The sequence below is a fragment of the Onychomys torridus genome, chromosome 23, assembly GCF_903995425.1.
Source record: "Onychomys torridus chromosome 23, mOncTor1.1, whole genome shotgun sequence".
In the NCBI taxonomy this organism is placed as follows: domain Eukaryota; kingdom Metazoa; phylum Chordata; class Mammalia; order Rodentia; family Cricetidae; genus Onychomys; species Onychomys torridus.
In genome coordinates, this window is record NC_050465.1 from 5,236,124 (window position 1) to 5,263,105 (window position 26,982).

General features: G+C 50.4%; 1 protein-coding gene across 8 annotated transcripts in view; it reads left to right on the plus strand.

The window, feature by feature from the left end:
- Positions 1 to 26,982, plus strand: part of Agap1 (ArfGAP with GTPase domain, ankyrin repeat and PH domain 1) — a 459,873-nt gene that overhangs the window by 159,689 nt on the left and 273,202 nt on the right. For all 8 annotated transcript variants that reach the window (XM_036173288.1, XM_036173289.1, XM_036173290.1 and 5 more), the window contains 3 exons: positions 16,688 to 16,773; positions 20,274 to 20,415; positions 23,600 to 23,734. In XM_036173288.1, coding sequence (XP_036029181.1) covers positions 16,688 to 16,773; positions 20,274 to 20,415; positions 23,600 to 23,734 — 363 coding nt within the window. The remainder of the gene's footprint in view (positions 1 to 16,687; positions 16,774 to 20,273; positions 20,416 to 23,599; positions 23,735 to 26,982) is intronic.

Here is a 26,982-nt window from a genome sequence, read left to right on the forward strand (position 1 = left end):
GCCCAGGTGGACCTGACAGGATGCTCAGCTACATCTGCTGGGAATGAGGAGGCCACCTCTGTGTGCCTGGAAGCCCCTTGGCCTGGGCAGGTCTGTTTCCCTAGAGTTGCCCATGTGTTCTTGTTTGGAATGTGGCAGATAGAGCTATTGTCTTTGTGCTTCTCCAGATCTGACAGCTGGTTTCTGTGATCACAGCAGCAGGAGGCAAAGGAACATGTGATCAGCCTTTGGTTCCTCCACTGCTGCCTTGCAACCCAAGATTCTTCTATGAGGTCAGGAAACTTAGAGCTGGGCAATGGTTGCAGTCTTTTCCCCATGGGTTACTGTAACCAGTTGCCCATGCTCACAGAAACTGCTATGCTGCATGTACAGCTATAGGATTGGCATCTGATTTACTGTCTTTATCCAGGAGTGTGGGTAGTGAGGTGATGTGGGTCATCAGATGTGCAGGAAGTTATCAAGGACAGCTGTAGCTCCACCTTCCCTCCAGTGACTCCTTAGCATCCCGGAGGGAGGTGTAGCTCATGGGAGGGAGGTGGAGATGGTGCCTGGCTGAAACTTAGGGTTTGGAGTGAGCTGTGTGACCTTCCGATTTCTGTGTGTCCCTGTTGTCTTCTGATCTGTCATCCTGTGACACTTCATTTTCCATCGCTGTAACAAGTCCCTAAGGTTAACTGCTTTGGAAAGAAAACTGGTTTATTTTTATTTTAGCTCACAGTTGGAGAGGCTGAATGTCCAAGACTGGTCAGTTCCATGTTTGGAGTCTAGTGAGGGCCTCATGGTGGTCTCACAGCCAGAGCATGTATGACAGGGACATGATGAGACAGGAAGCTAGAATGTGGGACGGCTAGTGTTGCTCTTTCCAACAATGCTGAGAACAAACTGGTCCTTCCAGACCCACACTCATCCCTTCTGAGGAAGGAATCTCCAGGGGGTGGGTAGTTTCCCTTCACTATTCCCCACCTGGGAAAGGATTCACCGCCTTCCGAGGTTGGGAAGCAGACTTCCTGTATACAAACGTTTGGAGACACACTCAAACCATGCCCAAGCCACCTAAATCCCTCGAGTGCTAGAGCAATCAGCTGGACAGCTGCTACTGTGCCATCCACATGGCCGTGTGTCTGCCAGTGTGCAGCTCACTGGATTCCCCCCATTCTTGTTCATGGCGGCGGCGGGGGGGGGGGGGGGGGGGTTGTTCCTTTGGTTTAATACACACATAAATATCCTTTGTTGTAATCCCAACTTGCCCCTGGGGAGTTTGGGTATTGGGAGGGAGAATGTGTCTGGGAGCTTAAAACAGAACTCCACTCACTCAGAAGAGGGCTGCCTGTCGGTTGGAACGTCCTGGTGCAGTCATCCCAGACTCTTTTCTTCAGATGCCTCTCAGGGGCACCTCACAGGGTGGCTCGGTTGTCTTTCTCGAGTGACACCTTTTTAGTTGACATTTTATTTTGCGATAAAAGAGAGTTGACTTGAAAGCCTTGGAGATGTAGTTCAGAGAAAACACTGCACATTATGCTTGATGCTGCTTTTAATTAGTGACTCGGGCACACCTGTTTGTCTCAGCAGGCGCTCAAAGAGTGTAGTTTATGTATAGGCAGTCTCCTTCAGGGGTGAGTGTGTTTGTAAATGTGTGTGTGTGACGTGTGATTGACACCAGAGTCCCAGGAGAGTCCCTTGGCAAGTTTACTTCTTTGGGGAGACAGTCAGGGCAGCTCTTGGTGGTGGTGGTGACTGGTGCTCTCTGTCCTTTGGTGGCTCCAGAAGTCCCAGGCGTCCATGGCTATTGACATCCCCTTGAGCCTTGGCCTCTGTGGCCACATCTTGTTTCCCCATGTTGGCATGTCCTTTTTCCCAGGAGAATACCAGTGGTTTTGATTTATGGTCTAGCCTACTCCAGTGTGGCTTCATTTAGACTCTACAGCTGCAGGCTCTGTTTCCAGAAAAGGTCCTGTGTGGTCCCAGCATGGGGTTTTGCTGTTGCTGTGTTTATTGTTTTTGTGTTTGTTCCTGAGACGCCCTATGTCATCAGGTTAGTCTTGAATGGAATCATCTTCCTGGCCCAGCCTCCTGAGTGTTGAAGTTACAGTTAGGATGAATCGTTTTGGGGACACAGCTCTACCCCATATGTCTGGTGTTTAACCAGGCACCATACCCAGAGCTCTGGAGGAGGGCCCCACTCCATCTCCTCTCCTGGGCATGGGTGGATTAGTGCTGCTGGCCCTGGAGTCCCACAGGACAGGACCAGCCTGGGTGTGACCTTCACACCTCCCTTTCAAGGCCCTATTAATAGCTGCTAATTAAAGTTATGAGCGGTGTTTGTAATTTCAGTTTCCCTCATGTGTTAGGTGCTTAGCATGCACTGTCACCCACCTTCCTCATACCGAATCCTTGTGTTTTATGTGAATCTTAACACTCTATGGGAGAGAAAAAAAATAAACAGCTTGTCAGCACCATATGGGAGGTGTTGGGAATCATGCCTCATCCTTCAGGGATGATAGGCCCTAGGCCCTGGACAGCGTCCCGGGGTCTTGTTTCTTTCTGTTTGTGGACTGTGGTCCCCAGCGGAAGCAGAGACTGCAGAAGCTCTAAGATCCGGTGGCCTCAGTGCAGGGGTGGGTGGTAGGGGTGTGTGTCTGTAGGGGTAGATTGAGTAGAAGGCTTTAATGTTAGAGGCGACACACCTGAGAATGGCCGTAGCCTGCCTTCCTGCAGTGATGCAGTGATGACCCCTGGCAGTGATGACCCTCAACCGCAACCTGCTGATGGGACAGGGTTAAATTGTGGGTTGACGTCCTGTTGCCAGGAAACCTTCATCTTTTACCCAGATCCAGAATAAACAGACCACATCTGGGTAAAAGTTACAGTAAATAGAGGCTGAGGCCCACCTGCTGCAGGGCTCACACGATGCCTGAAGAGGCAGGACAGCAGGCACAGTAGGCTCACTCCACAAGTGACTCACCTGCTTCAGCTGTGGGAAAGGCTGTCAAGAAGTGATACGTCCAGGATCCAGGTGTGGCAGGGAGCACGTGCCGTTGTAGTCCATGGGGCAGGATTCACTCACCTGAGACTTGCTTCTGCCACTGACTTTTTCTTTGCTCATTACCTCTCAGCTGGTTCAAATTTGGAGGCAAAAAGCTTCAAGGCTGTGCTTGCCCTGGATCAGTCTAAGAGGTGCCTGGCCAGGAGCTGGGCGATGGGGACACACCTCCAGGAGCCTGTGTTGGCTCCACCCCTCTGCCCCAGCCCTCTTTCTATGCTCTCCTGACCATCCCAGAAGCAATTACACAGTGGCCTCATGCACAGTGCCCACAGACAACAGCCCAGAGATCCCCACATCAGCTTTTTTTCTCCCCAAGAATCAAAAAACAACAAGTCAGAAGTCTGGTCCCAAGTCATCCATTTGTGTCACAACCCAAGGAAGCTAGAGTCCAGGCAGAGAATTCAAGGCGGATCTTTCACAAGGAAGAGGACGGCAGGTTCTTCCCACTTGGGAGAGGAGCCTGTGCGTTCCTGCAGAAGGAGAGGCTGAAGCAGTTGAGGGCGGTGAAGGAGCCTCCACATGTTAGGAAAGCAGTAGATGTGTGCTACTGAGTCACAACCGCCAGGGGAGGGGGAGGCCAGTACAGTCCTCTAGGTAGCCATGGGTGCGGCAGGTCTAGGACTCTTCAGGTTCCCAACCTGCAGAGGCTCAAATCTTATTTCAGATCCCATGGTCCTTGTGTGTGACTTGTACCTGAACTCTGTGTATTCCAAATGCCCTGGGTGACTGAGGATACAGGGCATTTGCCACATGTGCTGCAGTTTCTCATGGTGGCCTGAGCACATGTCTGTCCATGCTCACTGGGTGTGGCTTATTTGGGGGGATATTTTGACCTGGGTTTGCTGGATCTGTGGATGGGCACCAGTGGGTATGGAGAGTTGATTCTGAGAGAGACTAAGTGAATTGAGTCAGAAGGTCTCTGTCCTGAGAGTTCCCCGGATGCTGTCCACTCCTCATGAATGTCTAGTGACAAACCCCACTAAGTATGATTCCACCACAGTTCACCCCAAAGAACAATGAGATTGTTGGGCTTCCTTACAGAGCATGGGTAAGGGGTTAAATGACCCCAAAGTAGCCGTACTGGAAAGTCTTTACCCAGCATGGATGATGGCTTCCCCATAGCCATGTAGGTGGAGCCTCCTTCCATTAACCTTTCTGGACCTATGTGCACTAGCACCTCCTGAGACCCTGAGGCTGTGTGCAGTTAGAGCCAATTGTAAACAAACGGCTGGGAGGTGTGGCTAGACCAGATCTTCCCAGTCCCCTCTTAATCTCTGAGTGTCACAGCCCACAGGCCTACCAGTGGTGACTCTTGGAGTGAGGCACGACTGATGTGAGAAAGATGGCAGTTGTTCTTCTCAGAGGAAAGCACAATGCAGCAGTCTCATAACTCACACCAGGAAACTAGACTCTTTGAGCCTGAATCACTAGAAATTTGACCATGTTCTTTGTTATGCCCAGCGAACAAGAGAGCAGGCGGAGGATGGGTCACAACTCCTCATTTCTGAGAGAAGCTCAGAGCCTACACGTGTGCTGTTGGTTTACATTTGATGGAGTAGTGGCATCTTCATTTCGGTACAGCGGCTGCACCTTCACCTACGTCGATTTTAGCCAACAGTTGCAGCTCTGCAGTTACTGACCTGCTTCTCTAGCAGCCTGGAGAGAATTCTGGTCCCTCAGGCACTGGCCCTGTTGCTGCCACTAAGGGTAGCTCTAACTAAATCTCTGCCTGTCTATTTATAAACAAGACTTGAGATTGAAAGGCTGGGGTGAAAACCTGCGAGTTCAGAGAGGCTGAGTAGCAACTAGCTAACCTTCTCTCCTTGCTGGTGTCTCTGAAAGACCCCTGCTTCCTCTCTGCCAAACCAGAAAAAGCTGTGCTACTCCAAACCCCACCCTACTACTTCTGGTGGCTCTCTGTCTCTCCCGGATGTCCTCTGATGCACTGATTACTTTCTGTCAGCTAGTTGCTAACTCAGCCTCCTGAACCAATGTTAAGTTTATTTAATCAATGCAAGTGCAAACTCAGGGTTCACAGTGTGATCCAATATTCCCCTACAGAATGGTTTTAGGTTTGGTGAAAACTTGGCTGGTCTGTGGGAAAGAGTCCAGGTCACATTTTGGGAGGAAGACAAACTGAGATTTGTGTGTTCAACTGGGATGTGTGTTTGTTGGGGGAGGTTCCAGGACGGGAAGAGGGGTGCCAACAGGAGGGGAACCAAATGCACCCCATAACCTGGCAACATTCAGGAATGCAGTCCAGGGCTTGCATGCAGTCTGTCCTCCCTATTCCTGCTCTGCCCCGAAGAGGCTTGCTGGCAGCAACCATGACTGCCTGGAGCTGTTGAAGACAGTCGGGGTTCCCTGCTATTCTCAGGAGTCTTACAACATTCAGCATGTGACGAAGACACAGAGTGATTTGTGTAGAGTACTCAAAAAATCTCAGCCTTTGTATAATGACAGCCCTGTCTCCGCAGAGCCATGGGTGGCCTCTTCCTGTGTGGGCCTGTCTTATGTGGGTGCCATGAGAGGCTCCACCTCTGCTCCTTCTGCATCCTCAGCTCTGGCAGGCTCAGCTCCCACTGGTGTTCTCAGAGGTGTGACTGCAGCCACCAGTGCTGTCCCCTGCTTGAGGACCCATTCACTGTTCTGTCCACTGTAGGCCATCAGACATCTCACGGCATCCCAGACATCCCCCCGAGTGGATGTGAGACCAATAAAAGCACAAGCTTATTATGTCACCTGGGACCACAGCTTATAACCAGAAACCTAGACAGGATGTGAGGTGCTTGGTATTCCCTGGGTCTGGAAGCTCCAGGGTCTTAGCTACCTTCATGGATAGGTACAGGATCATGGGTGCTGTGTACAGAGAGACCAGAGCACTAGGTTTCCTGTGTGGGCTTTATTTGAGTAGCTTTCTCTCCTTTTCTCGAACTGCTGATGTCACGTGGCTGCAGCAGGTTCCTGGTGGTCACTTACATCCAGCAGTTGCCTAAGAGCCCCTGTCCCATGCCTCGGTCTTGATACTCCCCAAAGAGCCCGCCTGGAATGTCCTCCTAACAGATGTGTCTGGCTAGCGTCAGGCTAGTATGTTCTCAGAAGCACATGGCTGTGAAATATTTTGTTAATGGATGTTTACTTAGTCTCCTAGAAACAAATGGCGTGGTAAACACCCAGCCTGATTTCTCAGGGATACTGAAACACATTTAAGCTGTCAGCCCCTAGAACCTTTTCCAAATCCAGTAACCTTTTAAAAACTTTAGTCAGCCATGATCACTGCACAGATGTTAGGCTTCTTTTCAAACTGTTCTTGGATCCTGCTTAACATTCGAGCAGAACAAAAATCCATACAGCCCCAATAAAACTGGAGTGGTTTGAAAATCTACCCGTTTGTGTTTTTTAATGTGACTTTTACCATGTTGCTGAAACCAAGGGGTTTTAGCAAAAGCAACTGCTTAGGGTCATCTATGAGTCTTGAGATTTATGGGCCCAATGGTTGGTTGGTTCCAGTTCAGCTGCTCTTCTGGGGGATTTGAGGTGCTAACCTGGTCCCTGACAGGAAAGTCAACTACCTTCCCTTCCACTTTGTCATTCTGTTTGCAGCAGTGTGCAACTCAACCAGTGATGTAGAACCTGCATAAGATCCTACGCAAGACAGGGGAAGGACACTGAACTTTTTACTAGACTTTGAAGGACGTAACTAAAGAGAAGTGTGTGCTGTGAACAGGGCAGAGGCAACAGAGCCAGGAAGAGGCGGTTGTCGTGTCTCTGGCAGCCGTGAGTCTGGCAGAATAAAATGTGTTTTTCAGTTGGTTGGCAGGAACTCGGGGATTGTCCATGTTTTTATCATTACTTCAGCAAGAAGCCGAAGACTCACTGAAAGCTGGTCGGGGCCTTGGGTTGGTGTGTACATGCAGGAAGAAGTTGTTTCCTGGAGAAATTACATGGAAGTGACTCACACCTGACCAGGTGCAGATCTGCCAGCTCTCTAGCTCGGGTAGACCAGCTGGCATGTGCGGGGAAGGATCCAGCTCCTCATGGTCACTAGAAGTGCACTTGGATGCCATTGGGCTCCAGAGTCAGAAACAGCCAAGCTGGCTTTCCACACAGCTGTTGCTGTCCCAGCAACCCCAAGAGTTGAGCATAGCCATTTTTTTTTTTTAATTATTTTTTTTGGAACAGGGTTTGGCATGTCCTAGACTGGCCTTGACTTCACTGTGTAGCAGAGGATGACTTGAGCTTCTGATCCTCCTGCCTCCACTTCTCCATGATAGGATTGCAGGTGTGCACCGCCAGGCCTAGTTTATGCATGCTGCAAATGGAGCCAGGGCTTCACCCATGCTAGACAAGCACTCTACCACCCAAGCTGTGTCCTCAGTGCAACAGCGCAACCGTTCTTAGCATAGCACGTCTAGACGGTTTCGCATTTATAGTTGCGGGTTGTTTTCCCAGAGATTTTACCTCCATAGGTATTTCTTACATTGCAGGTCCATCACCTCTACCTGTCAGTCATCAGTTGGGAATCTGTTATTCCTGAACCCGACATCTAGTACTTGGGTCTGCTGTGTCATTTGTCTGTGACTTTGACCTCCAGTGGGCAGCCTGCCTCCACCTCCTGGCAACAGCCCATTGAGGTCTAGTTATCAGAAGACTGCATTCACTGGATCAGTTTGCACCCAGGTTAGGGCAAGGGATAGAAGACCCATCCGGAGCGGCATAGATAGGGAGGGTAGGCTTCTTGACTTAGGTTCCAGGAGCAGCTCAGGGCCACATTTGATACACTTAGATTCATGGGGTGCCTCCCTCTCCCATCTCTCACATGTTTGGGCATAAGGAAATGTTCTGATCAGCCAGTCTCTTGGAGAATAGCAGTGAGGCCTTCCTCACTGTGTGCTTCTGGACTGTTGGATGTAAAGGAAGATCCAAGCCCTGTGTCACATCTACAGAGTGGCAAGTGTTCTTGGGAATTTTAACCAGTGAGCCTGCACAGTGCACCTGAACTTCCTGTCACTCGGCATGCATACTGCAAATGTAGGTCTGAGAGCACTGAGTACCTTCGCCCCATCCTGTCTTACACAGGTGTCTCCTTGACTTCTGTGGCTTCTTCAAGCCTAGGGTGCTCTGCTCTTTCCTGGAAATATTTCCTTCCTGGTCCATACATAACTACCGTGATTACAGGTCACAGTACCCAAGGAGGACTGAGCCCACTACTGTGTGTGTGTAATTTCAGCACAGATGGAGCCTCACACCGACAGCAGCCCATGAATGACAGCACCTTGTGACCGTAATGAGTTTGTGTAATTGTTGTATCTGTGATTGGCCTAGATAGAACTGGTAGTGCTGTCCTGCCTCCCTCCCTCTGTCCATCCGTAGAGGTTCCAGGGTGTGTTGGGTTAGGATTCTGAGGTGGGATCTAGGCAGAGACACTTGTGGTGTGTGATGTACAGCTGCTCCCGTGCCTGAGGCTGGTCTATCCCATGACCATGGTGTCAGTACACGTGGCCAGCAGTTTCTGTCTTTTGAGGCCCATGGCCTATTGATAAATATTTAGTTTTTTAAAAGTTAACCCCTTCACTAACAGAAGAAGAAATAATGAAACACAGCAGTTGTTCGTGAGCCAGCTGTGTTGAAAGGACAATGTGTGGGCCGTTGGGGAGAGGAGGGGCTGGATGACAGAACCAGTCCACACTGCCTGTGCCTGCCCTTTGCACACGCATAGGAAGATGGCTTAGGATGCAGGAAGTAAAGTGTGATGCATGAATAGAACAGGGCCCCTGAGGAACTGTCACAACCATCACCATCAACTAGAAGGGACGGTAGCATAGTATAGCTAAACAGTAAACGGAGGCTTTCTCTGCCCCGCCCCATCCCATAGGCTTACATTAATTATAAATGTTTGGCCAGTGGCTCAGGCTTTTACATTTAAGTTAACCCATTCCTATTAATCTTTGTATTGCCATGTGGCTCGTGGCTTACTGGTGCTCTGGCATCTTGTTCCTTGTGCGGCTGCTGCCTGCTGCCCTGACTCTGCCTTTCTTCATTTGTCTTCAGTTTAATAGTACCGCTTAACCTTATTCTGCCTCGACCTTGGCCGACAGCTCTCTTGTCAACCAATGAGAGCAACACTTATTCACAGCGTAGGAAAGACCGTCCCACAGCATACATGCTTTGGAGGTGACTGTGGAGGTAGACAGGAATTCCCAGACCACCCCTGGGCCTTGGAACTAACTGGGTTATGGTAGAGGTGATCTGATAGAACCCACAGCCCAGAGCCCCTTGCACCCCACTCTCATGTCCTGTCAGGATTGTTGGCTTCTTCAGCACATGCCAGCTTGGGGCTTGCACACCAGAATTGGTGGCACATAGACCTTGCTCTAAGGTGTTCCAGATGCAGGTTGGTCTTGGAGAAAGTGAGGTCTGTTAGGCTTGGGCTGGGCCTTAGGGCCAGTAGCTCCAGCCCCAGGAAGAGAGGGCACAAGGACATCTTGCCAGCAAAGAGCTGGCGTGGTGGTCAGTGCCCCCCAGCATGAGGTACTGGTCCTCATAGTGATGAGTCCTTTTAGGAGGAGCAGAAGCCTGGAGGCAAAATGTGTTGCGTTCTGTCTAGTTAACAAGTGACATAGGACCGTGACACAAATAATGTCCCAGAGACCTGGGACAGAACAGGGTGTGACCTCCAGAACACTAAGTACATGCATCTACAAAAGGAATATTCAAGGTGCAGACTGGTGTGTAGCTGGGTTCTGTCAGGAGGGTTGGTTGGCTGAAACCCTGGATTCTGTCTCTGGCATGGGAGGGGCAGGGGGACCTGGAGAAACCTTCCAGCAGGGATCACCTGCACCTGAAGTGTTTCTGCCTGTGAGCTAAGAAGAGGGTTTTTTTTTTTTTTTTTTTAAACACAAAGAAATAAAAATAGACACTGGCAGAGCCTAAAATACTTCCTTTCTAGTCTTTTATGGAAATAGCTGCTTCTACAGCACAGTCAGGCACAGCTCAGTGACAGAATCGTCTCAGAAATGGGTCTCTAGGCCATGTGGACATCACCAGATGTCTTAACATCCTAGGAGAGCAGGGGCATGAGAGTGTATGTAATCCAGGGTCTCCTGCTCCAGCTTCAGCTGCCTCCAGCACTCCCTGGATCAGCCCCCAGGTGCTATTGCTGGGTCCCTACCGGGCACCTGGCTGTTAGCTCTGTCACATTGAAGTGTGAAGTGTTGGTGTGTGGCTTCCTTCTGCAGCTCGGGTTTTGTCCTCTTCCTCTGAGGTTGCTACATACACACGTGCACTTTCTCCCCCCCTCCCCCAAATTGGGATCTTAGCTCAACATCTTGTCCTTATTGTTTCCCTTGTCTGCCTAAGTCATTCTCTTGGTGGAGACTGGGGCTATATTGGCTTTTGGGGGGGGGGGGTAGAGGTTATCTGTACAGTCAGGGTTCTGCACACTAACTATGGCTCCAAGACTGTCGTGCCTGTTCCTCCGAAATTCCCTTTTGTAGACCTCTGTCACGTGTCTCATCAGCTGCAGGGGAGGAGGGCTCTGGGGCCTTGGTGAGTCTCACTGAGAGCTAAACATCACCAGCCTCGATAATCACAGTGTCAGATTGGTTGCAAGTGTCTTGCCAACCTCTCTGACTCCCCAAGAAGGTAGCTCTTTGTTTGTTAGGGACCAGGGCTCTGTGCATTTGCTGAAGGCCCTCTCCCAGCATCCATCATGTGTCCCGGGGTATAGAATGCCAGTGCCTTTTCCTCAGATTGCTGGGGACATATGGACATTGCATCTGCAAGTGGGGAGCCAGGTGTGCGAGAGGGCTCTGTGTCTTCAGTGGGGCCTCAGGTCATCCCCACAGCCTTGCCCTGTGCTGCTCCTTCTCATGCTGCCCCTTCCTCGCCAATTCCAGGAGTGGAAGAGTCAGCTCGGCCCTGTGCAGTTCTGATGTGCCAGCCCAGTTTGGGACTGAGGCATCTCTCCTTCCTCACCCTCTTTTTTCCTCTGACATGGACTTGAGTTAAGTGACGGCAGGCTCCTCCGCAGTTCTGCCCACAGAGCCCTGAACAGGTCCATCGTTAGCTCCCCATCACTCTTAGCACACTGCTCTTGTCATGTTTTATTTCCACCATAAGCTTAAAAAGCATGGCAAGCTTTACAGACTAGTGTGTTCCCAATAACCCCAGTTCCCACTGTAAAAATATTATGTGCTCCAAAATTCCTTTTCAGTATCACAATACTAAACTCTTCCAAAGCCCCAATCTCTTGAAGTACCGACTTAACATAGTTTTAAAAAGCCACATTAATTTTTAAAGGACTTTGGCACATCTGTGATTTAGTTTGTTTTATGCTCCCTTAGGGAGAAGCCAGAGGGCCTGCGGCCCTCAGCACCTCACAGTGCCCTTTGCTTAGATAGCAAGGAGACCATGACATTGGTGGGGACTTTTCCTGCTTTCTCATGAAGCTGAGGGGAAAAGGAAGTTACCTTCTTAGACGCGATTCTTCTAAACAGAGGCAGGAGGAGACCTAGCATCATCCATTTCTGTTCTTCTTCCCTAGTTGGAATTGGAGCTCTGGGCCAGCTGGCATCTGCTGCTGCAGGGTGACTGGGTTAGGTTCGGATGCGAGAATGAGCCACCCTCTTTGCAGTGGCCCACAAGGCAGCTCCAGGCTCAGTGTAACTTTATTTAGGCCCCCACTTGTGTATGCAGAACCAGACCGTCAGCACCAGTGAGACCTGATGGTTTCTGAAAGGGTCTGTCCTTCTGGTCTCCGAGGCACAGGGGATGGTTTTGAGCGGTAGCCCACTGAGTGTGGCGTGGGAGAAGGCTTATTCAGATCCCTGCATCTTCCACATCAGTCCCAAGGGTGAGGAGAATGACACACAGGCTCCTGGACCGTTTGCAGACAGGGCCACGTTAGGGTCATGTGGAACTTGGCGTTCACGTGGCCGAGTGGAAGGCTGGGGAATCGGAAACCTCTGGCTTTCCTGCAAGCCAGCTGAGGGAAGGTCTCTTCCCTGTACCTTCCTGTCTCAATGGCTCCCAAGAGGCCCGGGCTTGTCTTTGATGATTGTGTCACAAGACATTTATGGGGAATAACTCAATGTGATGCTTGGCAGTCTCGGGGTGAGGGGCACTTGCCATCGTCCGCCCTCTTCGTGGCTTGGAGAACTGCTAAGATGCAGTAACAGCTTGTAGTCCAGTTGTTGAGAACAATCAGACAGAACAGCAGACATCTGTGGCAGCGCTTACTCCAGGCAGTTCCTTTTTTGGAATGGGAAAATTCTGCTTACTCTTATTTTTACCCCTTAAAGCAGAACTGGACAGAGATGGGACCCTGGCCCAGCATGCCAGAGGAATAAACTGTTGGCAGCTCCTCCCAGTACGAGCTGAAGCAGAAGGAACCCAGTTATCTGGCATGTGGTGTCCCAGATTTGGAGCTGATTCCTGCAGTGAGAGTCTCAGAATAGTCACCTTGAAATCGGCTGAGGTTGGGTGATGAGAACCACCCCTAATTAGACCTTTAAAAGTGTGCTTGAAAGCCAGAGAACACCAGCTGTGCTGCTATCTAATTCCCAGCCTGGGAGGCGACTGTGTGGGGCTCTGAGTTACAGGGTGAGCCCACACCCCGCCCTCAGCACCTGTGCATGGGCACGCGCGCGTGTGCGCGCGCACACACACACACACACACACACATACACACACACACACACACACACACACACACACACACACACACACACACACGGGGTTGAGCCAGGCATAGGTCATTGAGACCTGCCAGAAAGGTCAGGTGTAGATTGGTGACACCCTTTGAAAATAAACTACCTTAGTGCAATGTAATGTTCGGTGATCATAGCCAATAGTCAGAGGAGGTTGGCAGTCATTCTCAAAATAGTTTCATAGGACAGCCATGGTGCTAGCAATATATTGTTGGAGAAAGTAGACCTATAAGGAATAATTTGGAACTTGGATATCAAATAGACACTTTAAGTCTATATTAAGTGCTTACATGTATGTTGGCAGCACATACACTAAAGTTGGGAAAGCAGAGAATATTTGCATGACACCATTAAGAAAATTCCACATTAAAAATGAAATTGGGGCGGAGCTGTGGTGGCGCACACCTTTGATCCCAGCACTCGGGAGGCAGAGCCAGGTGGATCTCTGTGAGTTGGAGGCCAGCCTGGTCTACAGAGTGAGATCCAGGACAGGAACCAAAACTACACAGAGAAACCCTGTCTTGAAAAAAAAACAAAAAAAAACAAAAAAAACCCAAACAAACAAACAAGAAAAAATGAAATTGGAGTTTAGTTATGTCCTGAAATTTCTAGTTGCGAACATTGATATCCCAAAATCCAAAGTGTACCAGAATCCACAATACTTTCGATTCTCAGAAAACGTCAGATGTTCCGGTCTCAGCTGCTCAGTTGGTGACACCTGGGCAAATAGTCCTGAACTCCAGCTGCTATGATTGCCAGATTAATTCCTGTTTCTAGCATTTCCAACCTGGGGTCTCCAAACTCAGAGCAGAGATGCTAGCCAGGCACCAGCCCCCTACCAATGACACTTCCATTTTTGGGAAACAGTGGAGGACAAGTGTCAGTGTGTTCCTTTGGTAGCTTACCGGGCCTGGTTTCTCAGGAGCCAGGTGTGTGTCTCCAACAGAGTTACCAAGTGGTGATAATATCCCATTTAACCGTGGGCGGCTTCCTCACAGTCTTTGTCCCCAGGACCCTGGCTGGGTTACCTCATTATTAAACTTCTGGGTTCAGGGCAGTTTCCTCTAGTTGGCTTTTGTTTCCCGATTTTGCTAATTCTGGAGACTTTAACTCAAGCCTATCATCCATGGGTGTTCCTGGAAATGAAGTGTTGAAATAAGAATTGTGTGTTCTGTACCTTGGGGTGTCAGTGATGTCAGAGCTGTCAGAGGCCTTGTAGGTGGAAGGAGGTGCCTTCCTGTATTTGGAAGTGGTGGAGATGTGTCTGAAAGCCCTTCACTTGGGGTCATGACACCTGTAAAGCCAGCCTCCTTGTGTAAAGCTGGGGAAGCCCTGTGAGGGTTCCGCGTGATTCAACTGTCTAGAAACAGCTTTTGTGGCAAGGTCCAAGGGAGTAGACAGGAGGTCTGTGTAGGACACCTGCTGCAGGAGGGGCCCGGAGGGAGAGAGTCCATGGATGTGCTTATGTCTGAAGAGGGGAGGGAGCCAAGGCTGCTGCTGTAGGACATTTCAGGGTCCCTATTATTTGCACTTGCTGTAGAGACAGTGCATTGTAATAGGGACAGGAGCATGAGACCAGATGGTCCAGAGCAAGACAAGCCTCATGTAGATCCAGCCCTGGAGTTTACCTCCATGGGCACTGGCCAGGGGCGGCTGGGATGACCTGGTGGCACTTCTGGGGTGAGGACAGCACATAGGCAGAGCGACACAAAGTCAGCCCCACCCATGGAGAGACCCACTGTTCCCAGCCAAACCCAGAAAAAAACTTCTGTGCCCCACTTGGAGACCCGTAAGTCAGCCCACATACACACCTCTCACTCCAGAGCTTCAAGAACATGTGTGTTTTGGGCTTGCCTGCTAGCTGCCGTGACCCACAGAGATGATTTCTCTGCAGTTGGGATATCACATCACTCAGGTATCATTAAAGTTAGATCTCAGAGTACCCTGGGAAAGATTTTTAAATCTCCACGCAAAAATTCTGCTTTCCCCAGACCCTGGTGAGTGTGCCTAACCTGGAGCTGATCTCTAGGCCCAGGATAGGAAGGAAGGGGTTTTCCCAGCGCCAAGATTGGCAGGTTGCTTTGCAAACATTGCTTTTCCTTTAGGTCTGACTTCACCTGACTCATCAGGAAACATCGGGTTCCCTATATCTTATTTTAAAAATAAGATCAAGGAAGTAATGCTGACAGCGACCCCAGCTTGTGTGCATTCACCGACGTGAGCAAGTTTTGGCTGTTTGGATGTCCTCGGAGAGGCACGTGCTGATCCTTGGCTAAAACTGAATATTAGCAGTAGTTGTGCCAGCCGGTGCTGCTCACACCGCTTGAGTAACCAGGATGGCATCCTTGCCATTTTCTTGCTGGGGTCACTGAAGTGGAGGGAGGTGACTGTGATGAGGCTGGTGTGGGGGTAGCCCCGGTTTAGACAGAGTTGGTAATGGTGGTCGAGTAAGGGTACAGCTGAGCTTTCAAGCTCTTGTTTTTGGGGTGTCTGCTCTGTGTCAGGTGTGATGGAAGCCCTTCTGAGAAGGAATGTCATCTCTCTAGCTGAAGAATCTGACTTGGGGACTTGAAGTCACAGAGTTCTCCTGTGGCTTTGACGTGCCCGTGTGGGAAGTTTTAAAGCTTGTCTAGGGGGCAGCTATCTTGTCCCTGATTACATAGACCCCACTCCCTAGTGTATCTCCACCTGACCCTTTCCTGGACTTCCGTCATTGAAAAGATGAAAGAGAGGAAAGGCAGGCAAGCAGAACTCCTTGTTAAGTCAGATTAGATGTATACAAGAGAAGAGAGGACCTGTGTGTGTGTGTGTGTGTGTGTGTGTGTGTGTGTGTGTGTGTGTGCGCGCGAGCACACACACACACACACACACACACACACACACACACATTTGGGCATGCTTGTGTAGGAAAGATAGGCAGTCCCCCTTGGCCTCTGTAATCACTTATTTAATGAAGGTCTTGGACACTTGGAGTTGGTGTGGAGGATGTAGTTATTTGTAGGTATGAAGTGGCCCAGACCTGAGATTGGGGCAGAAGGGGCTCTGGAAGGTTCTTGCAGACTTGTTTCCAGGTCAGTGGGTTCAATGGGGTTCCTGTGAGGCACCCACAGAAAGGACCCAAGATGAGAGCCAGGAACTGATGCATTCCCCACAGTAAGGCAGAAGCCCCAGTGAGAGTGACTGGAGAGGACTTGTCTAAGCAGCGTGTCTCTGGAGGTGACATGTCTCCACTGTGCAGACCTCACCGTCCAGTCCTGGCTATGTTTGGGGGCCACCTTTGGGCCTCCCTCCGCCAGTCTCCCTTCCTCTTTGTCCTGACATCCCAGCAGGGCCCCAGGTGGTTTCCCGCTAACCCATGTGGTCTCTAACTCCGCTTGTCAGTCGGCTGCACCGCTCTGTCTCGACTGTGCAGCTTCATCGGTAGCTTTGTCTAACGTGTGTAGTAGTCGGGCATCCCTCCCTAACTGTGACCTGTGACTCTGGAGACACCATCCTCATGCCGTTGTCTGTTTCCCTCCCAAGCACTGGGTTTCCCTTGAGGAGAATGCAGGTTCTCAGGTGCTGCTAAGCATGAAAAAACATTTCCGGGCTTTGAGAGCCCACCCTCGCCCGTTTGCCAGGGGGTGAGAAGCTATCCATTCACATATTAAGTTCTACGTGAAAAGTCTACACACCTTGGCCAGGTCTCCTGGCATTGCACAGAGGCCGTGCCTTCTAACCAGAAGGGAGCACGGGTTCTTAAATATTTCAATCAGAGTTCAGCTCTAAAAATGCAGCGCTTGTGGGAGATGTCTAAAATCGACTCCTGAGTTCTCCCAGCCAGCTAGCCCACCATGGCCACCTGGCTAGAGTGTATTTTTCCGCAAGCGAAGCCCGTGTCTGTCTGCCCTCACCCTCAGTGCCCTTCTGTAACGTTGTGTTTTGTGTATGGCAGGTGGCAGGTTCAAGAAGGAGATTGTGGTTGATGGCCAGAGTTATCTGCTGCTGATTAGGGATGAAGGGGGCCCCCCTGAGGCACAGGTGAGTACTGCATGTATACACATCCAAGCCAGACTGTCCTTTGCTCATTGATGACCTTATCTAAAAGCCCAAACAAGAAATGCCATGTTTTAAAATAAGGGAATTTAGAAACACATGAAGTTTGGGTCTGTGTGGCTGATTTTTTTAAGTTTTTAAGAAGGAAAAAAAGCAGATGCATCTGTGTGGCAGACTGTCAGGGTGGCTTCTAGAAATTTCTGTGCTTTTAAAAAATTGCCCCCCCCCCCCATTTGATCTCAGAGTGACATTTTCAAAGTCTGCTGGGTGGAATTAGCCACTTGCTATTTCTGGCAGTGACAGGAGTGGACATCCCCACCCTCCCACCAGGCTTCTTAGCCCCGGTCAGTCCCCAGGGAACACTAGTTTGCAGTGTACTGTGATCCCCTTGAACTGTATCCAGAGAGGTTGCAGCACTGCTTTATCCAGCTTACTGTCTTCTACATTTACACCGTGATCTTCCCCATGAAAAGAGCTGAGACCTAACCACACCTCACACCCTGCTACGGAAGGCTGCATAGGACATTTCTGTCTTGAACATCTCTCCCTGTTGGCTTGATCGTGGTGGTGACTAAGGTAGATGTTGCCGAAGAACCCAGCACCTGCTGTAAATGCTACTGTCACTGTGGGGCAGCAGCTAAGTTTAGGAGAAGGCTGCCAGCGAAGCTGTGAAAAGCAGGAGGTACAGCCAGCGACACTGAGATGAGATTTTACCCCCTTAATGTCATTGAGATAGTAGCTCCTTTCACTGTTGCTGCGACAAAGTGCCCTATGAAAAGCAACTTAAGGGAGGGAGGGTTTCTCCTGGCCCACAGTTTAAGAGCACAGTCAGTCCGTCAGGGCCGGAAGTCAAGATGGCAGGAGGCTGAAGGAGCTGGTCACGGCACAGCCTCAGCTAGGAAGCAGAGAGTGATGACCGCGTGCTGCTGCTCGGCCCCCTTCTCCACTTGCACAGTCCAGGATCCCAGCCAAGGGAATGGCGCCTCCCACAGTGGGTGGGTCTTCCCACCTCAACTCAGTCAAGGTAATCACCAACAGATACGGCCAGAGACCCATCTCCCAGGGACCCATCTAGATCCTGACAAATTGACTTGAACCGTCACACAGGATACTTGATGGTTAGAAAAAAGAGTTGTGAAGGCATGTTGAAAGTGAAAAATGTTGGTTTCGTAGCAGTTAGAGGGCATGCTCCCTGAACACTTCCACCTCTGGATCACCGCAGCATTTGGCTTCTGACCAGTGCCACCCAAAGGCAAAATCTCTCCTCTCTGCTTGGCTTGGCAGATGAGGAATGTGTTCTGCTGTAGGAAGGGCTCTCAGTGTGGGCTCCCTGAGAGGGCACACCCTTTGCTGTAGTGCAGGCTCTTCCTTAAGTGGTGTGTAGCCCACACATTTCCTCTGGTTAAGGACTTCTCCATGGGAGATCATGGCAGAGCCCTGTTCACTTGTGGGTACCGTTTCTTTCTCTGCATTGGTATAAATCATGTGGTAGACTCTATCTGAAGGCAATGGCCTCATGAAACAAATTGGCAGGAGGTTTGGTTTGCTTTGGAAGTTTGTACTGCTGTTAGCTTAGGGCAGTGCAGAAGCCTTTAAAAGAGGGGTGTGTGTGTGTGTGTGTGTGTGTGTGTGTGTGTGTGTGTAGAGAGACAGAGACAGAGAGAGGATGGGGAGCCAGGGAGAGGACTTGTTAGCTTAGGGCAGTGCAGAAGCCTTTAAAAGAGGTGTGTGTGTGTGTGTGTGTGTGTGTGTGTGTGTGTGTGTGTGTGTGTGTAGAGAGACAGAGACGGAGAGAGGATGGGGAGCCAGGGAGTGTGTGTGTGTGTGTGTGTGTGTGTGTGTGTGTGTGTGTGTGTGTGTGTAGAGAGACAGAGACGGAGAGAGGATGGGGAGCCAGGGAGAGGACTTGATATCCTCTGCATAGAGGTGCAGATGTGTTCCAGATTTCAAGTGAGGGCCTTCCATCTCCCCTGAGACCACTTAGCCCTCCTCCTGTGCTGGTGCACAGGGCAAGGCCTTCCATTTTCACCCCTTGAAAGAGGCTGTCTTAGTTTTTTTTCTTGTTGTGATAAAAATATACTGACAGCATAAGTTAGCAGGGAGAGGGTTTATCAGAATTCCAGGGTGCAGTCCCTCATTTCAGGCAAGTCGGGACAGCAGGAAACTTGAAATAGCCAGTCACATGACATCTGCAGTCAAGAGCAGAGAGCAGGGAATTAATTCCAGTGCTCAGCTCACTCCGTTTTGTACAGTCCAGGACCTACAGCTAGAGGGTGATTCTGCCCCAGTGGGCGTGTCTTCCCATCTCAGTCAGCATGATGGACGGTCCCCACAGACAGGCTCAGAGGCCCACCTCCTAGATCATAGAGCTGTCAAGTCAACAGTTGACATCAGCCATCACCGAGGCAAAGGCACCCTGTTGAATGGACCCCAGGCTTCCTGTGCATCTGGCAGGGTCTGCAGGTCTGCAGGTCTGCAGGTCTGCCTCAGGAAAGCTTTGTCCCAAGGTCTTTTGACTTGTGAACGTGCCATTGGAACGTGAGGGTGTTGAGTCTCTTGTGTAAATATCCCACATTTAAATGAAAACAGTTTGTTGTGGTGGGTGTTACTTACACACACACACACACACACACACACACACACACACACACACATTGGGTGCCTTGTCTTGGCCATAATCACTTACCCCGGATAAACTTCTTTTAGAGAAAGTGCTGTCATGTTTGTTTATACATATAAAGAGAAGAGTGTTTAGTACCAGACTCAGACAGAATCTAGAAGCTGTCCTGTCAGCTTCTGGGAGAGTGGGGCATTGTGGGGAGCACCAGTCCCTCAGCTTCACATTCCCTAGGGAGCTGCTGTAAATAAGGTGACCCAAGAGGACTGGGTATAGATTAACCTTACACTCCCATTTTATTTCCTAAAAATAAGTAGTAATTTCCCAGCAGGAGGCTGAATAGTTTAGTGACATCTTAGCCTCTGCTCTACCAGGAACTCTCTGGAAAAGGCACCATCAGTCTCAAGTGGTGGGCAGTGTGGGCACCAGGAAGGACTGTGTGGGCACAGAGGAACAGTACCTTCTCAACCTCTAGTCTACTAAGTCTTTTCAAAGGTTCTGAGGAGGCTGAGTGGAACTAGCCCCACCTCCACCACACACACACACCCACACACACACCCACACCCACACCCCCCTACCTGTCCCAGATGGGGAGCCTTCTAGTTTCAGGGTCAGCCAGGCTAGAGGGTAGGTAGACATTTAGGATCGATCGCAGGGAAACAGCAGGGCTGAGTTCTCAGAAAGTGAAGGGCCCTGGTGGAAACACGGGGGCGGAGGGTGTCCCATTCCCATGTACACATTGAAGACTTCAGTGATTAGCCACAGTGCACAGGCAGCAGGCCAGGGGTGCCCTGGCGCTCACAGAGGTGTGGCTCCCACCTCCTCCTGAACCCCCTCAGCTGCCCCTTCTCTGCTCTTCTCTCCACAGTTTGCCATGTGGGTGGATGCAGTCATTTTTGTCTTCAGCTTGGAGGATGAGATCAGTTTCCAGACTGTCTACCATTACTATAGCCGAATGGCCAACTACAGGAACACCAGCGAGATCCCACTCGTGCTGGTGGGGACCCAGGGTGAGTGCCAGGCCTCCACTGGCGTTTTTGAAGGTTTTGTGTACATGTTCTCAGTATGGAGGGATTTGGAAATGACCTGAAGCAGGAAATGGGGGCTGAGGTGTTTCCTGATTGGTTCTATGGAGAAGTCTTAGAGAGGCATCAGCACCACCCCACACACCCCAGAGGCTTTAGGAGAACCCACTTTCTTGTGTTTTCTACATTATGATGCCCTAATTGCCTTTTGAACAAGACACCTTTTAAATAAGTTGCTGTTACTTATTTTTATTAGAACAAATATATGACTTATTTTGACTTTGAGTACCCCTTTAAAGTAATAATACTAGTTCTGATACACAGCTGAGCTTTGCCTCACCCTTTCTGTTTCCTGAGCTTTCCACCCAGCAGCTCATTCACAGTACAGGGACCTGGGGCTGTAGTTCTTACTGTCTTCCATGTCACCTAAAACATGGACTCTTAGTAAAGGGATTGTCACACAGAGCCAGACAGCACCCTCACTCCTTGTCAAAGACCATGACTTGGCCACTGGAGTCCAGCCAAGACTTTAAGCAAAACTATAGGCTCCCTTCTTGGGTTTTCTTAATTTCGAGCTGCTTTTCTTATTTCTATTAGAACTGGTAGGTCTGGTATTTACCAGTTGGTGTGCAGTCAAGACTCAAACTGTGGACAGGCTTTGAGGAGCAGCATATTGATGGACAAAGTTTATGTCCTCATCTAGTCACTAACAAAACAATAAGAGTCGCATTTTCATGGAGAACACTATTTCTCTCTGTGTTTTGATGCATGCAGTGGCCAGTCATTTGGTCTCTCCTGCTTCTGAACCCTGCAGCAGCAGCTCAAAACTACAACAGAACCTAAAACCAAAATGAAGACATCTTTGTTCCTCTAGCTCCCTCTGCTGGTCACTGGAGACAGTGCGTGGGTTCTTACTGTAGTGCTGTTGGCCCTCCTGTCTTTGTGGGGCCCAACCACCGAGGATTAAAAATACTGAAGGTGTGTGTAAGTGTGCACACTTGTAATCCTGGCACTAGGGAGGTTGAGGCAGACGGATTGCCAATAAAGGCTAGACTGGCCTATAGAATTAGACTGTCTCAAAAATACAAAGCAATGTCCCAGTGTGGTGGCCCATGCCTTTCATAGCAGCACTCAGGTGGATCTCTGTAAGTTCAAGGCTGGCCTGGTCTTTGTAGCAAGTTCCCGGCCAGCTAGGGATACACAGCGAGACCACCCTATCTCGCTGTGGGGAGATGGGGAGGTGTCACCTCTACTGAACTTGTGAGCCTTGTACACGGTGCACGTACTGTACAGACATCGTAGGTAACTCAGGCATGACTTGAAGTCTACATACAAGTCCTAGTCAAGTGTCGCCCCATCTCATGGAAGGGGCTGGAATGTCTGTGCGTTTGTGTACCTAAGCAAGCCCTGAAACCTGCTGCCAGAGGATGACAGTGTGCGGCATGGGTGGCGTGGGCGGCATGGCTGAGGTACCTGCTCAGGAAACGTCTTCAAATGATGTTTTAAAGCCAGTGCATCTCCCAGGCAGGGTTTCCCCACAGCTGCCCTAGAGCAGGAGAAGAATTCGGAACACGTGCTTCCCCTGTGGCTGCCAGGCAATTCCCAGCAGCTGGCCTGGTATCTTAAGAGCCGTGTGGGCCTGCGTCTGAGACATGATGCTTTCCCACTGTGGATGCTCTGCGACTCAGGGCTCACAGCTGGGCTGGAAAGAACAGATTTGATCGCTGTGTTTTCTCATGCACACCACTGTTTGTTTGCTGTTGGTGGAGAAGTGGCATAAGAGCCCAGGCGTTGGGCTCACACACACCCAGACCAGAGCTGCGGTGGCCAGGGGGCCCTGTTTGCCTCTCAGTGCTCTGGGAGGGTAAATTGAGGAATGGGCGGAAGTCATGTGTCGAGGAACAGTCAGTGGACACAGGACTTGACCTTGATTGAGGTTCATTTTTATCCCTTATATCTCAACGTGGGACCAGTTGTTCTGAGGCCCTGCTTAGACCTTGCTGGTGATGGGCTAAGGGACCCAGGGCACCTATGGCAGGAAACTGGACTGTGTGTGGCTTCCTCATGATCTGCTGTCTGTACCCATGTGCTGTGTGCACACTGGGCTCCTGAGACACCTGTGCCACCACTGGGGACATAGGCAGGGAGGCTGGATGGTGATATGAGAAGGTACCCGAGGTTTCCTGTCTGATGGCTGGGGCAGGTGGTTTTAGAGGCCAGAGAAAGAACTGAAGAACCATTTTCACCCCGAGGAATACCTGGCTGTCAGGAGGCCAGAGCTGCGAGGGCTGCTGAGCTCAGTGCACCTTCTTCTAGGGTAGGGATGGGTGCCCTGCCCATTCATAGCGGGGACACATGGGTGAGTGAGGGGCCCTGCAGTGCCCACTAGGCCAGCTCTGCCCCCAAAGCCTTGCAAATAGAAGGAGAAGCAGCGTTAGGAAAATCGCCAAGTTAAAGTGGTGTAAGATGGCACTGGGCAGAGCCGAGCAGCAGGCCCAGAGGCGCCCTGTACACAGAGCTGCATTCATCTGTTGGTGAGGCAGCCGCAGGAAGTGGGGGCCCCTGGCTGGACAAACTGTGAGCTAGGTGGGGGCCTGATGCCTGTGCTCCCCAGATCAGACACGCACGGGCTTTGAGAAATTGTGGTTTCTAACTTTTTTCCTCCCTATTTTACTGAATGTTTAGACCTTTATAAAGGACCCCTTTCCCTACTTGTTGTAAACGATATGTTGACGTACCTACTTGTCCAGCGAGACAGACGAAGTGTTCTCTGGTGGGCTGTACCTGAGGAACCTCAGTTGGGGTGGTATTGTCACATGACACTAAGTGTCCCAAGTCACACTTTTTTTTTTTTTTTTTTGAGACACACCAAGAAGTGAGCTCAAAGGATAGGTTTATGAGTCTCTCTCCTGGTTGGCCTTGAACTCAGCCCTCCCAAATGTCAGGACTGGTGTGGGCCTCCTCGCCCTCACCATTCTGTAGCTTGAGCCTATTATTTTGGGGTGAACTATTTTCGGAAGAATATGTGTACTGACTGCGATGTGTTTTGAGTTGCAAGGGGCCCCCAGAACAGCAGAAAGCACCCGGCTGGGGGGCAGGTTTGAGGCCCATGGGCTCTAGGGTCACGGGAAGCAATTGCTGATGAGTATGCTGTCTTTGTCTGTTACAGATGCCATAAGCTCCACCAACCCTAGAGTCATTGATGATGCCAGGGCACGGAAGCTCTCCAATGACCTGAAGCGGTGCACGTACTACGAGACGTGCGCCACCTATGGGCTCAACGTGGAGCGGGTCTTCCAGGACGGTAAATGCCCCGCTTGTGACTGCCACGGAGTGTCGCTCTGCAGCACAGAGTGACGCACGGACAGCCCACTCCGGGAGAATAGTCACACACAAGTGTGGGGACAGAAGCCCACCATGCAGTATGTAGACACCAGTGTTGGGGCACTCCACTTTCAGAGCTGTGTTCAGAAGAGAAGGAGGTGCTGTAGAGCAGTCCTCCATGGCATCTGTGTGGCACACTGCACAGCCTGCTCTGCATACATGAACAACTCCCGAAAGCTCCGTCAACTACACTATGTGCAGATTCATGGTTGTAACTGCTCATTCTTAACCAGGCCTTGTCTTTAAGATGAAAGGCTTGCCGGGGGGCGGTGGCGCACGCCTGTAATCCCAGCACTCGGGAGGCAGAGGCAGGCGGATCTCTGTGAGTTCCAGGCCAGCCTGGGCTACCAAGTGAGTTCCAGGAAAGTCGCAAAGCTACACGGAGAAACCCTGTCTCGAGGTGGGAAAAAAGACGAAAGGCTCAAAGTATTTGACCTTTGGCCCTGGGGAAATAAAACTGAGAGTAAACTTTGAACCCCAGAAAGTGAAATTAGAACTTGGGGCTGAACGTGTGGGCCATTTTGAGGAACTGGTTTATCTTATTGGATTATTAATTGGCTGCCCACCTCTAGGAACAGTTGAATTTAGGGGAGCATATTCGTGTCAGTGATGGTGATGCCAGCTGTTGGTTATGAAGAACCCTGTAAAACAGGGCGGAAGGGAGCATTGGCTTCCAGCCTCAGGCATTAGAAGTTCTGGAGCCACCGTGGGCTCAGAGTTGAGGTCTTAGGAGGACACTCCAGGAAAGGCTCTATTTCTGGTGGCAGTTGGGGGAAATCGGTCCGAAGCCCTCTGGTCTAAATCTGCATGCGGCAGGTTGCTTCTGTCCCTTGCTTCTGTGGTGGGAATTGGCAGGGAGCAGAGTGGGACAGGCTGGGAGTCTCACAGAGGGTAAAGGTCAAAAGCCTTGCTGCTCATTGACCCTGAAGAAAACTTGCTATCAGAGACACAGTCTGGGAACTGGGGCTGGGAGTGAGTTTAGTCAGCAGAATGCTTGTGTAACATGCACGAAGGCCTAAGTTCAACCCCCAACACTACATAAACTAGGTCTGTGGCCCAAGATTGTAACCTCAGCACTTGGAGATAGAGGCAGGAGGATCAGTTACGTATCAAGTTTGAGGCTAGCCTAGGCTGCGTGAGACTCAGTCAGAAAATGGAAACTAATCTTGGTACTGTTCGACTAAGTGGCCTGGGATATCCCACGGACTCCAGCTACGATTGTGGGGACCAACTCTTTTTATTGCAGTAAACTTGAGCACTGGACCACATTTCCACGGTTATGCTGTGCCCCCTCCTATGGCAGCCAGGCTCTTCCAGAACTTTGCCATCCCTTTCTTCCTCTGCCTCAAAATCAGTCACGTGTTTTCTAGCCCGTGGTCCTGCTCTGTTCCTTCTGTCTCATTCTGCTTTTCATCCTTCCTGGTGCCAAATCCAAGGAAGCTGAGGATTGCCCTGAGAAGCATGGCATCTCTGGGTCCTGCTCTCCCTTCCCCATTCCCATGCACCCCAGGCCTCCTTAGGCACCTCTGCCTGCAGCACGTAGTCCACAGCTGCCCTGCCATCAGCCTCATGGCATGAGCTGCACCAGGGTTGGCTACGAGCTGTAAAGACAAGCAAGGACACATTTGAGGTCTTTCCAGAGCAGGGGTTCTGATACAGCAAAGGCCCAGACACCCGTGTGAGCCGACTGAGATGACTGAAGGACCAGAAAGGCCTGGGCAGGGTCACAGGCAGATCTAGCTGACCGCCTGTTTCTACATCGATGGGCTTTTCTGATGCAGCCATCTGCTTTGGGACTGCAGAAAGCACAGGAGTTCCAGCAGAGACAGCATGCTGCCACGCCTAAGACAGGTACCCCTAGCCCACAGGGAATGGCTGTTCTTTAGGTGGGCTACCAGAGCATGCTTGTATGGGTTCATTCTCTTCCATGACTTCTTTATTTCTTACATTCATCCTGTTTAATGCTTATGGGTTTTCCATAATGACAGGAACCAGTTCTACACAAATAATCTTGCAGATTGATAATTGGCAGCATCAAGACCATGGAAGCGTTTCAGGTCACTCCTGATATAGCAGCATATTCTCATAGAGTGCTTCAGACAGTAGATAGCGTTTCCTCATAGGTCTGGATACTCAAAGCCCAAGTTCAAGGGCCTGGTGAGGGCCTGTCTCCTTGTTTGCAATGTCAGGGTAGGAGTTTGATCACTACAGATGCTCAGTTCCCAGCACACAGCAGAAGGCTTGGGGTCACACCTGGCACCCATCTGTGGGATGGAGGCATCCATCCCATTGTCCTCTCTAAGACGGGATGCTGCCAAGGGGGTAATGCTCACTCCAAATGCCAGGACTATAAAATACTGTAGGAATGCTGGCGTGGACCTACGCCCTGGCCTCTCACTGAGGTCACACGGTGTGTTCTTGGGGTGTGTTTTCATAGGCTGCAGGCTTCTGTTCACTTTTCTTCTTAATCTAGAACAAACACAATAAGCGTTTGCATTTTAGGGTCTCAGAAATAAGTAACGCCCATGGTGCCGGAACAACCAAATGCATGGCAGGTTTGTGTTTGCCCATCAAGTGTTTTCATATACATGAAGAGAAGTTCTAAAAAATAAGACTAAGATTCTGTTCCTGCACATACATGGTATAAAGTCCTTTCATCAGGATATAAGGCAGCTGCCAGGTGTTTGGGAAAAAGACAAAACACCCGAAACTCACATGGTCTTTAAATTTAGAGAGATTGAAACGTGCAGGCCTGTGGTCTCTGCACTCAAGAGGCTGAGGCATGAAGGTCATGAGTTGGGAGCCAGCCTAGGCTACATGGCAACCTCCTGTCTCACAAAGGAAAGAGAAAGAAAACTTGATTGAGAGCTAGGGATGGGGCACAGTGTAGATAGAATACTTGGGGAGTGAGTGTGAGGCCCACAGTTTGGTCCCCAGTACCACAGGAGAAATAGATATGCAAGTACAGTTGAGGCTCAGGAAAAGAAAATGAGGTAACTTGATTGAAAGGACAGAGCCTGGATTGCATCTGCCTTTTGGGGAACCCAGAGCCTTAAGCCTGAACCAGACACTGGACTATTCTGTCATTAAAAACCAGCAAGCCAGGTCCTTTGCCCGGAGAGCGCATTGCCACATTCCTGCTGGTTGGCCGGCCAGCGTGAGAGAGTT